Source organism: Acanthochromis polyacanthus, chromosome 17 (genome assembly GCF_021347895.1).
Source record: "Acanthochromis polyacanthus isolate Apoly-LR-REF ecotype Palm Island chromosome 17, KAUST_Apoly_ChrSc, whole genome shotgun sequence".
NCBI classification, from domain to species: Eukaryota; Metazoa; Chordata; class Actinopteri; family Pomacentridae; genus Acanthochromis; species Acanthochromis polyacanthus.
This window is the reverse complement of record NC_067129.1, coordinates 37,822,860-37,839,357: the sequence shown is the minus strand read 5'-3', so window position 1 is coordinate 37,839,357 and position 16,498 is coordinate 37,822,860. Positions and strand designations below refer to the sequence as shown.

Here is a 16,498-nt window from a genome sequence, read left to right as displayed (position 1 = left end):
ACTTCAGTTTTTGAGTTAAATTATGGTCCTAACGTCAGTGTATATACTTGTTTGTTTTTTGTTGTGAAATTTCCTTTTAGGTTTGATATAGTATTTTAATAATTGTATTTCTCTGTGTGCTCATTGTTTCCAGAAACTGTGGTAATGTGTTTTGTAAAGACTGTTGTCATCTGAAGCTGCCCATTCCTGACCAGCAGCTGTACGACCCAGTGTTGGTCTGCAACACCTGCTACGATCTGTTGCTGGAGTCCCGCACCCGTGAGATCCGCAGCCAGCAGCTTAAGAAGGCCATCGCCACAGCCTCCAGCTGAGAGAAGGACAGCATAGCGTGACCCGCCTCAGCTCTGTTCTGCTCGTTTCGGAATGATGAGCTGAGCACCTCGTTGTAAACCTGACCTGCTGTAGTTTTGACTGCGAAAGCAGGGGATGAGGAGGAACTGTTAACCTTTCGGGAGGCTCGGTTTAGAAACGGATATGCACAAAGACTGGGAAAGGGAAAGTCTGAGTTCGAGGCATGTTAGCAGGTGTTGATGGTGGTTGGTGGGGTTTTCTACGGAACAAAACCTCCTGTGCAAAGACATTTATCAGGCTGGAGCACTGCAGCATCCTGCTGCCTCCACATGGCTCAGTCCTCTGGAGGTGCCCTGTCTGGGACATATGTCCAACCTGTCCAATCACCTTTAGTACCAAACACCTGCACCCTCCTGACAGACACGTCTCACACTTCAGAGGACAATCGCTCACCCTTCCACGTGTTGGGGACTCCAAAGCCTTTACCTGTACTGCTGGAGGCTTTCAACTTTAAAAGAAAAAGAATTGCTGCTACAGTGTTTAAAAATCTAATTTTGTATTCTTACTTTGTGCACTACTAGCTGTTGTGTATTTGAGGGAATTTGAGACCAAACTTGAGCAAAAGGGAGAAATCTGCTGTTTACTTAGCTGTTGCATCTTTATTTCTTGGGGCCTGAATGTAACATGTAATAGGTAACTGGATCGAGTTTATGTTCATGTGCATTTGGTAGGTTGTATATATGTTCATTGCTGCAGTGTGTTCTCAAATTTCTGTATATGCACAATGTGGGTCTGTCTTTATCAATGCTTTTCTCCAGTATAGCCATGTTGCGACATTAGAGGGCTGTGTTCGGACACACTGGTGCAACGCTGCGTGTTTGTAGCATCGTGTTTGATGTAATCAGACAGAGAGGACAGAATAAAGTTGGGAGACAGCAGGTTTCTGTGAAGTTTTCTGATGGGAGAAGAAGTCTTTTGAAAGTACTGTCGCTTTCTGTGATGTGAGAGAATTTCCTAAAGTTTTCTGCTGACATTCTTGTGATTGAGCGGCTTCGTGTCCACATAAAGCTTAATGTCCATCTGACTGATGACTCCTCCTCAGATTGTTAACCAGATGTGCTGACTGCTGGGGAAAGACTGAACAGAGTGATTGGAGTTTTGTTCTGTTAGAGGATGCCCCCTTTTAAAAGAACGTGTTTGTGTCTACTGATTGTTCCTTGAGACAATAGTGCCATATTTTGTTTTGTCTATTTTTGAAGCCTTTTTCTTTCTTCTGGACGGCAGCAGTTTTCTAATTGGCCACCTCTCTGTATGTTTTAACGGTACGGATAGTTAGCTGCTTAACAACACTGAGACGACTAAAGATTCACAGATGGTCATTTGGTAATGAGGCTAACCACATCAGCGAATGATGGAATATCACTGACTTAGTCGACCTTTATGGTTGTGTGTTGTTTAACATTTTGGATTTTGTGAACGGTGTTAATGAAGTAAAAATCTTTAAGAGGAGCTCGGAAATGAAACCTACATAGTTATCTGATCCGTAGTGGTGACTAAAACTGGTCACTTAATGAATAATTGTTGTAAAGAAATGCACTGTAAAAGTTAAATCCCATGGGTTAAAATAAAAGATTATATCATGCATTTCTTTTCTGTGCTGGTTATTTACTTGTTCTGAGGAAAAAGTATTAAAATGCATTTAGATTTTCACTCTTAATTTGTCTCATGAAAGCAAACAAAGCTTCAGAAGTGGTGCTGTTGCCAACAGATCAGAATGAATCCATTAACATGGGCATGAGTAAGAAGCTGTTCACAAGAAGGTGGAATGCAAGAGAAAAAAATACTTCCAAGCAAGGATAAAAAGTTGAGACAACCTGTAAACCAATAGAGCATGCAGAGCCAGAATCAAAAGTGCCACAGTTCTTATAGTGTGACTAAAACTTTGAGAGCAAGACACAAAGCTGATGAAGGTCACTGTAGAATACCACAAGGTGAATCTCTAGGATGGAGAGGATCGTAAACCACACCTGCATTTATTATTTAGACTGTTCTAGTTTTCATAGTCAGACACTTTGTATTGGTGCTTATGTGATCAGAATACATTTGCTGAGGTTTCTGAAAAGTAGAGGTGGAAAAACACTACACTTACCAAAAGTACTCTGCAGTTCTGAGGTACTTCTGACTTATTTGATGACTTTTTACTGCACTTGTCATATTATTAACTTAATACATTTTAAAACCAGTGATGAACATACAAAATTGGACTGTCTTCAGTTATTTTCCATTGTTTTCATGCATATTAAAGGTGTTTCAGCTTTCTATTTATTTAGTAAAACTGCTGTGAATTTTTTCCCTTTTTTGAACATTTTAATTGGAAGATACATTAGTGGTGTGGTTACGTGCTGAATGGTTAGACAGGGTTAGGGTTAGGTGTAGGGTTTCCCAAACTTTACAGTCTCAGATGCCTAAAACAACCCTTACAACTCCTACTATCCCCAGATGGAGGTCAATTTCATACTATTTTTATTATTTTTAAACTTCCAAAAAGAAGCAATCTGTGTTTTATTTGATTTCTGAAAGTTGTGATCCCCAATTTTTGTGTCCTGATCCTCCCCTCAGAAACCACTGCTTCTGCAAACCAAAAGCAGATTGTTCCATTTACAGTGTTGTAAGGTATGAAATTGTGAAAACATATATCGAGCAAAAAAAAAAAACACCATGCAAACCTACATGCATTACACTGGGCCCTGGCTGGCTTCTCAGTGTAGTTGAGACGTCACAAATCAGACCTATTTACTAGAAGCTCTGAGATCAGTGTGAACACAGACCTCTAGAGTCAAATTCTGCACATAAGTGATTGTGCACAGTGACATTTAAACATTTCAGTAAAGGAATTTTAAACTATAACTTTTTTTTTTTCCTGTGATTTTAATAGTTCTACTTGCACACTGAAACACATCACAATCATGGAAGAAGCACTGGGGGTTTTCCTGCATCCGTCCACCAGATGGAGTTTTTTCATCAGGAGAAACACTAAGAGGAGCTGCCAGCTTAGTCAGCCAGTCATAGTCACTGAATAATGTCACACTTACAGATTACTGTATTTCGTCCCTTTCTCTGGTACAGACAACGTGAAGTTCCTTCTTATTAAGGAGCCAACTGTCACTTCCTCTGCAGTTTAAAAATGATGTAGAAGATGTTAAAAATGAAATGATTCAGGAATCTGCAGTGTTGTGCTATTCCTAATGTTTTATGTATTTCCTTGATGCTTCCACACACACACATCTGTGCAAAGGCAAGACCTTCACATATCTTCATAGCCAATTTTTTATACTAACCAAATTCTTGGTAAATGCTTTCAAGAAAACCAATACAAGCTAAATTATGTTTTTGTTGCAGGAACTGTACTCACTCTGTGTGATCAATAATTCAGACTGAGGTATTCTAGGTTTCCACTCTGTGAATGAAAAGAAAGCTGACAGCTGAAACTTTCTCTTTTTCCTGTGGAAAACTTTAAGAGAAATATTGTGCTTGTTGTTTGTTGGGTTTTTTTGGACAGGTGAACTCTTTCTGTCTCTCTTTAACTCATCAGGCCTCACTGAGCTGCTGGTGATTCATTCATTTCAAGTGTTGCTGAAATCCAAACATTTTTGGTTTCAATTCTACTGTTAATCCCTTTTTTTTTTTTTTTGCAATAAGACCTCCAATTGCATCAAGGGGAACTTCAAATACAAATAGCATGCAGTGGTGGAAGGTGCATTTACTCAACAGCTGCATTTAAGCACTTGCATGGAAATATTTCTACTTTATATATGCAGGCTACTATTACTTAACCCTTTTAAATCTCAGTCTAATACTGTACTTCTCACACCATTACAATTGTGGGTGCTTTATAAACAGGGAGGTCCTCATATCAGAGATTCACAATAACAATATTATTGTAATATTTAAAGAAAATTAAATTTCAAAAATTCTGTCAGTTGAAATAACCTTTGTTTTATTATAAGCTTTGTCTCTTTCTTTTTTTTCTTTTGACAAATAAATTAGATGACAAATACAAGTGTAGGAAGGGGGAGAGAGTCTGGAACCATCACTGTAGTGTTAACCAGATAGTTACTGGAACTATATTATTTACAATATTACCATATGTGTGTTAACATATCAGAATTTCGTTTATAAGCTCATCATAAAACATGTGATATCACATTATTATATATGACACTGCCCAATAAGTAGTTGTAACATCATTAACATCGTAACCAACTACAGTATTAAGTGGCATATTAATGCATCAATAGCACCAATGCATGAAACTAATAAAAAATAATGAGGATCTTTAATGGTTTAATCAGATTATTTTGGTATCATTCAACCAAAGTCTGTGATATTATTAACCTTTCACACAGTTTATTCAAAACCATGACTGACACTCTGATGATAACAGTATAAACAGTGCATATGGATCCCAGAATTTGTCACTTAATACTTTTACTTATTATTATAATGAAATATTTTGATAGTGTGGAACTTTAATTTTGGTTAATATTTGAATTCAAAAGCATGACTGAATACTTCTAATTCTTATTATAATGAAGTATTTTTTAGGACGTGGTACTTTTATTTTGATTAATCGAATTCTTTCTTCCACCACTGACAAAACAGTACACCAGATATTCAGAAAGTTTCCATGTGATCTGATGTTGCTTTCATACAAAGGGGAGTTTTTGGTTTGAACATGTCATTGCCATCATGTAGCTTCAGTTAACAGCTCGATGAAGCTGATGTAGAACATGTGTAGCTGCAGGAACAGGCTGGAATATAATTGTGGCCCTGACATTTAATGTGAAGGAACATGTGGAGTAACAGAGGAGAGGTTGAGGCTGGACTAAAAAGAATATTCCTCCCTCTCTCTCCGCGCTATTAATCAGGTGAAGACCATCTTGAGCCACCTATGAAGCTGTCAGCGGCCCGTTATCATTGTCTCAGGCTGATTTGCTACAGATCATCAGGAAGCTTCTCCTCCATATAAACGCTGCATTACTTTTGGCTCCAGGAGCCCATAGAGAGGCTCCTCAGCGGCTCTCAGTGCGATGCCCGAAGGGGGAGGGGCCACTCCTTCTTTCCTGTTGGGGGGTCCGCTGATAGATAAGTATAAGACCCCAGCAAGAATGCGATCACATTGGGGAAAAAAAACAAGTCATTGTGTTGTCTCCTCTCGCTCGACTCACAGACGCTCCAAGATGCAGCAACTGATCCTGTGTGTTCTCCTGGCATCCTTCTGGACGAGCTGCACCGGAGCAGGAGGTGAGTCTGCTTAGCCATGCAGGGAGAAGATGTGCTTTTTTTTTTTTTTTTTTTTTTTTTTTTAACATTATTTCTGTTAGTCTGCTAAACAAAAAAGCAAAAGACATTGGCCAGTTAATTCAAAATTGGATGCTTAGTCTGTGCTTTTTCTGGGAATGTTTGTCCTTTGTGCAATTTCAGCCTGTTGTCTCAATATTTATTTTTCATTTTGATCTGTCAAATTATTTTACATCTAATCACGCTTGATATTCAAATTAATATAAGCTCTAATATCAAGGCAAAACAGTAAATATGGAATGAATGACTACACCAGAAAGCTGCTCAGTGAACGCAGTAAGATAAAATCGCGGGATTTTTTTCTTCCGCTGTGTCATTTCATCATTTAGAAAGTTGATATATTGCGGAATTCTGTGAATTTAGAAATAGACAGAAATTCCAAAACTGAAAAACAAAAACGTTCAGGTGATAAATGGAAGCTCGGAAAACGAGCCCACCCTACCCACACGCAACCACCCTTCTCCAAAGGAGAGCACCAAAAACCGCCTACGTGACGCGCTCCACCTGCCTCTCCACCAGGCTGGCGAGGCTCCGTGCATCAAAACATGAAAGCTGCAGCTCCGGGCTGAAGGCAACAGAGGGTCCGAAGACAATAAGCAGCAGAGCTGAGATTCCTTCAGAGCCTCTCCGCGTCAGACACGTCTGTGTCTCCCGTTGTCTCGCTTGCACTCCCCCTCTGCCCCCTCCTCTCTCTGACTCCTCTCACTCTTGCACCTGCTCGCTCAGCCGGTCACAGTCGTTTGCGTCCGTGTTGCCGCAGAGAGACGCGTCATGCGCAGCGCCACCGTCTTCAGATCTCCGGAACAGTTTCCCGGGGTTTGGCAACAGGACTCAGGGACGGTGGAGGAAATTAGCAGCGGTCACTGCAGACAGTTCAGATCGACTCACTCAAGTCACCGTTCACTATGGCAGTAAACGGCTAAAGCTCCTCTTATGTTTTGTTTATAAAACTCCAAATACACATTTTCTTTCTGTCTGTGGCTGAGCAAAACATAAATGAAAAAAATCTTGACTAAAATGTTTGAGTCACTGAAGTGAGAGCTGAAATGAAAATAGCATAATTTACAATCGCGTTCTGCGATACACTGCGATATGCTGTATGTTTACCATCACAGCTTTAATACAATCACGAGCTCTAAAATATTCTCTTTGATTGGCTTCTATAACATCTATGACATCCAGGAGTAAGCTGCTCTGTTCCTACAGCTGATGTAAAATTTATTTTAAATGGCTAATAGTCGTTAACTTTGCATCAGTCTGAGAATTCATTCATTCATTCATTCATTCATTCATTTATTCCGTGCTGTGGACTATGGCCAGTGTGCGCTCCGATAAACGGTCCACATCCATAGAGGCCCCTTACTACTGGTCTTATTTTTGAAAGTTTTGTTCGTGTTAGGGTTGTTCTGCTACCTTTGAGAGAACCAATTTTAGTTCAGAACTGCTGTTGTGGGGAAATTAACCCACATTCTCACAAGTTTAAATGTCAATTTGAAGTAAACGTTTGATTTAAAGGTTAGAATGAGGTTAATATTAGCGTTCGGCACTCTGCTAAGGGTAATTCCAAGGAATTATGTCATCCGGCGTTGCTGAAACAGCTGAGTGTTCATGTGGCTCCTGGTGCTGCTGAGTTCTCATGTCCCTGTCAGACACGCCGACGGACGGACTGTTTGTTTTCCCTTCCCTGTCTTTTGTTTCCTCCTTTACAATTTCCTCAGCTCACTCTCGGGCCGCAGTTCTCACATCTATTCAACCCTTTCATTGTTTATATTGTTCGTATTGTTCATTCTGCTGAGCGCCACACATAAGATCAAAGCCGAGAGCCCATTGGTCAAGGATTGTGCGGACAGAAATCTGATTGGCTGAGGTGAAAAGAAGCCATACTGAGCCATAACGATGCACATTTCAGTGACGGAGAGTATTTCTGGATTCGTTAAGTATTTTTGGTTGAGTAAGCAGCCGTATGACATGTAAATGAAATAAAGAAATACTCCTGTAGTGGTAGACCTCATATATTATGCAAATATTATGTAACAGGTTTTGAAGACGCTGTTCTTAGACAAATGCACTTGGAGTAACAAGAGTAAAAGTACTCGATGTATTATTTACGATGCATTTTAATTCAATTCAATTCAGTTTTATTCATACAGCGCCATTTACAGGTCAAATTGTCTCAAGGTGCTTTACAACCCATATGCCTGAATTCTCAGAGCAAGACCAAAGGCGACAGCGACAAGAAAAACACCCTTTTAACAGGGAGGAAACCTTGAGCAGAACCCGACTTTATTTTACTATTTGTACTTGACAAATTACATGTTTAAAAAAAACAGTTCAGTAATTTCTAAGACAGTTCTCAAATAAATGCAGTGGACTAAAAAAGTAGATGCATGAAATGGCATGAAGTACTAAAGTCTCTGTGCATAAGATCAAGTACTTAGTTACTTTCCACTGTTCATACACACGAAACATGAGTAAATTTTGTACGTGATTTCAAAGATTTGATGGAAACGTTTTGGTGGGAGGCTTATCACTTATCAGCGTGGTTGATAGACAGAATCAATATTCAGCATTTTTCCGATTATAGCTAAAAAAATTTTTTTAACAGATTAATACACTTTATGTATGTAACAACATGCTACTTTGGCTCTGATACCTCTCTATCTAACACAGCACTATCTAATTGGTTACATGTCCTAAGTAAAACTGAAGAATCAATGCTATTAGTATCTCTTCTGAATAAATGGGTGAAAAACACAAGACAAACAAAATTTTGTGTTACTTTGTTTTTAGGCTTTCTAAATTTTGACACCAATATTTTTATTATTACTGTATATACACTCCCTGTCAAAAGTTTTACACTTTCTCATTCAAAAAATTAGAACCTGTCCTAAAACTTTTGACAGGGGGTGTATATACACAACCAGCCTAATGAGGATTAAGCGGTGTATCGATAATGGAAGGATGGATGTATTGATACTGGTCTTGAAAAAAGTAGCAAATACTATAAACATCAGTACTGATGACTCGCAAGCTTTATTATCACCTTCATGAGATACATTTGAACCATCTTGTCTCCATAAGACTCACACAGCTGTGATACTAAAAATAACACATTTTACTGTTAAAGCTGAAACTGTAAAACCTTGTTGGTAAACATGACTCAAGGTTTGAAATTAATCCTAATCCTTTGATGCACTCAGCATCCAGACTGCAGTGACGGAGAGTAACTAGACATTTCTGAAGCAAGATTTTTTTCTTCTTCAAGACCCACACTTCACTCCCATGCAAATCTAGCAATTAGAATAAAACATGAGAAATAAATCATAAAAACATGAAAATCTCTTTACACTCTGGAGCTATTGTCGAGAATGATGGTACCCCTCGATACCACCTGACCCCCCAGAATGTTTGGCCCTTGCGTGGTTTATTTTCAGTATCCATTATCATGCCGCTGCAGGAGGAAAAGGTTCACCAACATGGCAAAGAAACCAAGCAGGGACTTCCTTCACAAACACAGTGAGAAGTCCTCATACAATGCTAATATCAGAGCAGGAGACATTCCCCATTTTTTCAATGCATGTGTGTTTTTCATAAATATTTGATTTGTGAGATAGCAGCAGATATTTGTCTCTGCATAAAGGGTGGAAACATGTAAACCAATTGTGAAATATTAATAAACCTGCAGACAAACATGTGAGAATGGGACCTCGGTGATGCAAAAGATTGGCTCTGTGTTTATGCTGATAGCACGGAAAGATAAAGCACAAACGATTACTTTTTTGTGAATAGGAAGACAATTTCCTGTGTATTAGAGGATTTGGTGTGGCCCTGAATAACAATTGACTTAAACTAATAGGAGAACAATTCACTGTTTGCAGTACAGAACAAAATAATCTATTAATAAAAGCACACACAGACACAGACACAGACACGTACATATATATATATATATATATATATCATGATTCGTCCCAGCAAATATGACAAGAGTCCAGCAGAGGTTTATTTGGTGTCATTTAGAAATGAACAATGCAAGGAGATGACTGATACTGTCATCAGCATCAACTGTGTTTATTCTCCTTACATCACTTACTGTTGGTATCAAGATAAATCTATGCAATGTCTTGTCAATATAAACCTTAACAAAATAATTTTCTGTGTTTCAGACTGGTGCTATCAGTCCCAGTTTACCTGTGATCATCAGTGCAATGGTGAGCTTGTTTCACAATTTTATAACACACAGAAAACACACAGAAGTGAAGTAGTTTAAAATAATGAGAATTGTAGCATTTACCAACACTGATGAAGACTTACCACAAGATCTGCACTCATACTCATAAAGAGTTGGCTAATCAGCAATGCATGTAGGAGTCCCATATATGTGCAAACAAAACCTTAAAATCTGCTCTTGAACCTACAGTTTAAAATGCTAAAATTGAGGCTATATGCGGTTTTCCATCTTTTGTGTCTTGCTGCAGCCATCTGCAGCAGTTTGTATAGGTTGTACTGAATCCGGTAGAGACTCAGACACTTCAAGTGTTAAAATGTAATTTTAGTGCTCGATTTGAAAGTGACATACCTTTTTTTTAAAAACAAACTAACAAACAAATTAAAACAAACAAAAAAATCACATGTTGGAAATGTTAGAATTCAGCAACTGAGTTCACTTGGAGATAAATATTGATCCAATGTCATGACATAAGCCATAAATATGACAATGTTTTTACTAAGTGAGGAGTCTGAAGCTATGATAATAACTTCTGATTTATTGGTGGTTGCAGCTGGTTAAAAATGCAAGCTGATATCTTGCTTCTGAAAGATTTGGCCTAAAGGTAAAATCTTGGTAGAGAATAGTAAAGGGCTAATGATGAATCCCTGTGACTCACCATGCATGTGGTGGATTTACTGTCCCTCCAACCAATCTATTCAGAGACATGATAAGAAAATCTATCTAGAAGCAATAAAACTGATGTTTGGCCTCTGCCAGCTGCTATAAGAAGATTGTTAAGTACTGCTGTCTCATTGCTACAGCCTGCTCTACTACCAGTAGTACTGAACGGGACCAGTTTAAATCTTTAAACTCTGCTGTTTCTTGTCATAGCACCAGAAAAGTGGGACAATGCCTTCAAAGAATGTGCAGGAAAATACCAGTCTCCCATCAACATCGTCACCAGAAAGACTCTGAAAGATGAACGTCTGACTCCGATACAGTTTAAGAACTACCAGCAGATCTTCAGGAGCACCATCATAAACAATGGCCACTCAGGCGAGTCTCCTTTCTGTTTAACATTGATTAGTAAATAGTGTTTAAAGCTGTGTTGTGAACTCTGTATGGTGTTTGTCCCCTCTAGTTCAAGTTGGAGTTCCTCATCCGAGCACCATCTCAGGGGGAGGCCTGCAGGGCATCTACAAGGCGGTGCAGTTCCACCTGCACTGGGGCAGCAACGGAGGACCTGGCTCCGAACACACCATTGATGGGGAGCAGTATCCTATGGAGGTACATTAACAATCCTAAAGAAAGCACACACAGACTCTCTGTGACATGGTGAATGGCTAGAGTCAGAAAGCAGTAATAATTAAGGATTAGTGGTCCGGGATGTTGTGTTGATTTTGGCCACATGAAGACAGCTGAATGGACATACCCAGGCACAAATGAAGTCAAAACATTAATTAATAATTATCTTGTAATACACTCACTGTCCACTGATTAAAACATTTATTGGCTGCATAGCATAGGAAAAAACACATAACTAATAACTTTGCTAATCAGTATAACAACATGTGGATCCTTCTGCAGTGATGCTAGTAAATGATCATGTTGTTTCCTTAACAGCTGAAAACGTAGTAAAACAGACCAATCATTTTAGACACAATAATAAAAATGGTTTTATCCATGAATCAAACCCTTTGTTATGTACAGTGTATGAATGCAAAATATTTTAAATAAAAAATGGTGCTATTCTATACTATAAGCATATGAATAAAACTAACAATATGTTTGTTTTACCGTTGAAACCAGTCATGTGGTAGGAGTGTGATGAATCAGGCAGCAAGAAGTGACAATTCAAATCAGAAAGCAAACATAGATATCTGTGTTATACTTTCCAAAATCCTTCATTTCTGCCTGTTGAGGCTCAAACACAAACCAAGAAATTTCAAACTAAAAGAGGTTCAGCAGCATTTCCAATAGCCTAACTTTTAGGGGTCCCAAAATGCCTGAGTACTGTGGATTCTAGGTGTAAATGCAGCAGAAATTATGGGTTCTAAAATGAAAATATATTTACATTATGTGGATATAGTGGAAATATCCTTGCTAGCTAAATAGCAGCATCTTTCTCCAGAATTGCAGACTCCACCTTTAAGCAGACTGGCCCTTTCATTTTAAACCTTACAATGACTTACACCAGTTCCTTTTGTCTGGTGATTATTAGACTGATTATGTGAGCTTTTATTTATCTGTAAATTCCTTTAGGACACGTTTCTGATAAATATCTGCACAACCTGATATCTGTTTCTTTTGTTACAGCACGAAATGTCCACACATGTTGCAACTGCAGCAGCTATAATTGTGACATTTTTACTGGTTCTGTTTACAATAAGGTTCTCCATGTACTACATAAAATATTATGTTGCCGAAAGTGTTAAAAGTTGTAATTTTTTTCTCTGCAGCTGCACATTGTTCACATGAATAGCCACTACACTGACCTGACTACAGCTTTGAGAGATCCAGAGGGAATTGCAGTTCTTGGATTTTTCTACGAGGTGCTTTATAATTTCCTGTTTCATTTTATCAGTCTACTGTTGCAAGTGTGAAATTGTGAAATTAAACAATACTGATATGTCTCCTCTCATATTTAGAAATCCAACAGTGCAAACAGAAAGTATGAAGCCATCATCAACACTCTGCGAAATGTCAAAGCCACAAGTATGTATGACTGTTCTTTACAATCAACCAAACACAAGACTGCATATCTTTGTTACTAACGTTTCCACTGTGGCTCCTCTGTTTTCAGATGGTAATACATCCCTACCAGCCATCTCTCTGGCCCAGCTGATCCCATCTGAGCAGAATCTGACATCCTACTACCGATACAAAGGCTCTCTGACCACCCCAGGGTGTGCTGAGGCCGTGGTTTGGACTGTGTTTGAGAAGCCCATCCCTCTGAGCATGGATCAGGTTAGAATTCACCTGATTTTACTCACTGTTTTAAAAAATAGTTTTTCTATTCTCCACGAATTTTAAATCAAAACTTCAGCTATCAAAATGTTTTCCTGAATAGTGATGGGAGAACTGTTCAGTAAAAATATGAATTCTGCAGAAACCCATTCCCTGTAACTGATGACTTTTTTATATTCCTTTGTTAGATTGCTACAGATGTATTGATGCTAATGCAGCATCTTATTGTTGTGGCTGGTGATGGTAAAGCTAGATCCAACTAGCTTATGCACAGATAGTGGTTCCAGCCCTTTTTTACATGAATCTGTAATAATTTCTTTTGCGTGTCTCTAAATTTTACTAGCATTCTACAACTTATTTTCAAACTATTAATATACCATATCAGCCATGTAAGAAATGGCACTGCTAACAACTCACAGATAGAGAGGTTGTTCGATTATTAAAGCCACTACAATGACAGCCAGGACCTCATATCTAACACTAGAAAAGCACTCAGAGAGTGCAGACCTCCACCAGAGATAGAGAGGAAAACAGGAAACCCATGCAGTAAAGGATCATGAGCTGGAATCAAACCTGCGTCTTTGACACAATTCTGTTTATGAATCACCTTCTTAACCAGTTGAGCTATCTGGACACCTTGCTCCAATTTGTTGGACGACATACTAACCTATGATGTTTTTTTGTCATATTTTGGACCACATACTACAACATACTAAAAAATTCAAAGTGATCCAGAATCCAGGATCCTTGTCGGATTGCCACCAAAATTAAATCAGCTCTTCCTCTTACCATAGTCTACATCCCCTCAAAATTTCATCTGAATCTGCCCAGGCGTTTTTGAGTTATCTTGCTAACAGACAGCTAGATGGACACACAAACGCTGGGTGTCACATAACCTCCTTGGCAGAGGTAATTAAACATCAAACTGTTTTGGCACAGAATCTACACACAGAAGCAGTAAAAACCCATAATGAACGAATAAGATATCTCTATTATGTAATGTAAAACAATATACAGTGTGCAAAATAGCTAAATGTGACAAAGGCATTGACAATGATGCAAGAAGTCACAAGTCAAAATATTGGGAACCACTGCTTTTAAAGCTGAAATAGGCAGAACTTGAAAGTAATTAACCCTCCTCCTGCAACTCTCTCTCCTTTTGGTTCTAAGCCCCTGCAGATGTGCAGAAGTCTAGTTATACAACTGAATCACAATAAGCTAAAATGCTTGGGTGGAATTATTTTCATCTGTGCCCAAAAAAATACTGCCTGGTCAGCTTTAATATTTACTAGTGTGTTGTAAACTCATAAGTCTTTCAATGCAAATTCTTAAACTGCATAGTAACTGGTAAAAGTAATTGTCAGATAAAAGAGGTGCACTATTTTCCCCCTAAAATTTGTGGAGCAAAGTAGCATAAAAAGTAAATGCTGAGGTGCAAGCAGTGTACTGAAGTGCAAAATGCTAGAATCTTTCCCTTGCTGGTCCTCTGTGTACAAATTGACATAAAAACTCTGCATTCCCGGACTTAGTCAGATTACACACCTTGGCAAAAATGGAGCCTGATTTTATATGTAATAATCTTTTGTTCCTCCAGCTGGGAGCTTTCTCAGAGCTCCAGTTCCATGATGGCAAGCAGATGATGGGAAATTTCAGGCCTGTCCAGCCCCTCAATGGCCGGCAAGTGTTCAGATCGGGAAGTGCCATAATCCTGGCCAGCTCTGCCCTCCTGATGGCCGCTATTGCCATGGCGTTGGGACTGTCCCAACCCAACTAGAGCGAGGCGTCCCATGCTGCACTGCGACATCCACGAACACAATAAGCTCTGTATCAATCCTCAGCTGAGCCCTGGTTTGTAACATCTTAGTCTCATGATTGCAAAGATGATAGACCACGTCATAGTGCAGGCATTACCTACCTGGTGTTCCTCCCTTATGACACAAATGACAAAGGCATTCAAGGAATTCCTTACGAAAGGTGCTGTAAGGGTTTCATCAGCATTCATGCATGCATAGTGAATGAATAGGTCTTATTTCAGCAATATGAATGTGCCATAACACAGGTTGCCAAGCACTCTAAAATGACAACTGAATTCAGATTCAACCCCAGATCTCTTAGTCATGCCCTCATTTCTCATAGTATCATCCTAAACACCAACACACTGCTTGAACACTTAAAACCACATCCCGACTGTCCAATGTCAGGTAAATTTAGTCTCTGTGAATGTCAGAGTGACTTGTCGGTGTCAGCCCCATGGACTGGCATGTGATGTGTTATTAATGGGGCATGTGAACAGCGTGGAGTTATAAATAGCAGAACTGAGTCATAAAAACAAGCTCCATTTCAAAGTCAGAGGTCAAACGAGTCAGCAGTATGTTTTTTGTTTCAAAATCCAGGAGTGCACAACACAACTGACAGGTGAAGCCCTCACAGCCACTGAGTCAGCAGCTGGTTTGTGAAAAGGAGCAAGTGTGACAGGTGTAAGGCTTTTTTCCACCAGCATCCTGCAACTGGAAAATCCACAAAGAACAAATGCATGCTGTTCTGAGAGCAGAGCTGCAGCCTCTCTCCTCTCAGAGTCAGAGGAAGCCGACACCTGAGGCAAAAATTATAATGATGCTGATAGTGGGTCACACAGTGAACGACAGCATCTGCAGCATGAGGACACAGCAACACTTATCAGAACAGAGCAGCACGTCTTTTCCACCATTACTTTCATGCATTTCAAACGTGTATCGCACGAGCCTGTACGTCTTGATGTTGCAGATGCTTAGTATGAGTTACATGCACATGGCTGCTGCAGTGATGCCACACACACTAAACAATGCTTGCCAAATTCAGACATACACCTCCGTTTCTCCCAGTTTTGACCCATAAAGTTCAGTGAGCTTATCCTGAGGACATGTGACTGTGTTCATGGCTTGTATTTCAGGCTCCGGGATGCGTTGAATGTTATCGACTGTGAATTACACCCCACTGAGTTCTCACTCATTTATTCAATAGGACTCATTATGTATTCAAGTGGGAGATGTGTGCAATTTTCCAGCAAGATGTATTTTGTTGATCGAGCATAGAATCTGTATATTGTCCATTGTTTAATATGGCATCGAGTTATATTTCTATGCTGTGCCATTGTACACATGTATTTATGTACTGAATGTGTATATTGATATGAGAAGCACAGTTATTGTTATTTATGTATTGCAAAGTTTAAAGACTGTAGTACTGAGTGCAAACCTATATGTGAAGCATCAAGATGTTCATGTTCAACAGAGTTTACTTTATGATCTTCAAGTGTATGAGACTGTCAGGTTGTAATGCTTGAAAGTGTTGTAAATAATATGGAGAATGTGTTTCAACTTAACAATAAACTACTTACATGCCTTTTTAATGGCCGTGTCTTCGGCGTGTACGCCTCAGTGTCAGCTCTGACCCCACATCCCTGCACAGTGAAAACTGATATTAGAACACACTCTTTTGGCTCTGTTGTTTGTCTGCTGGCTCAGACACACAGACAAGCTTCTCAGTTTGCTGACCGATTCTCCTCCGGTCCGTCAGGAGAGTCTGAGGGTGCTCTGGGGTCTTGATCCCTTAATCCTTTTCTAATTGACTTGTTCTTGATGCTATGGAGGCAATTTTACATGATGAACAAGAGATTGTTGTTGTAATATA

At 39.2% G+C, this 16,498-nt stretch overlaps 2 protein-coding genes across 3 annotated transcripts in view; both read left to right on the top strand.

Annotated features, from left to right (window-relative positions):
• Positions 1–1,935, top strand: part of mtmr4 (myotubularin related protein 4) — a 62,763-nt gene extending 60,828 nt beyond the window's left edge. For both annotated transcript variants that reach the window (XM_022208649.2, XM_022208650.2), the window contains one exon: positions 134–1,935. In XM_022208649.2, the coding sequence (XP_022064341.1) occupies positions 134–311 (178 nt within the window). In that variant the 3' untranslated portion in view covers positions 312–1,935. The remainder of the gene's footprint in view (positions 1–133) is intronic.
• A 3,263-nt stretch (positions 1,936–5,198) lies between these two features.
• On the top strand, positions 5,199–16,217 carry ca4a (carbonic anhydrase IV a). The gene is made up of 8 exons (XM_022208648.2): positions 5,199–5,595; positions 9,819–9,863; positions 10,754–10,918; positions 11,004–11,149; positions 12,322–12,414; positions 12,511–12,577; positions 12,666–12,829; positions 14,424–16,217. The coding sequence occupies exons 1-8, from the start codon at positions 5,382–5,384 to the stop codon at positions 14,601–14,603; spliced, it is 1,074 nt and encodes a 357-aa protein (XP_022064340.2). The 5' UTR covers positions 5,199–5,381; the 3' UTR covers positions 14,604–16,217.
• Positions 16,218–16,498: the final 281 nt, after the last annotated feature.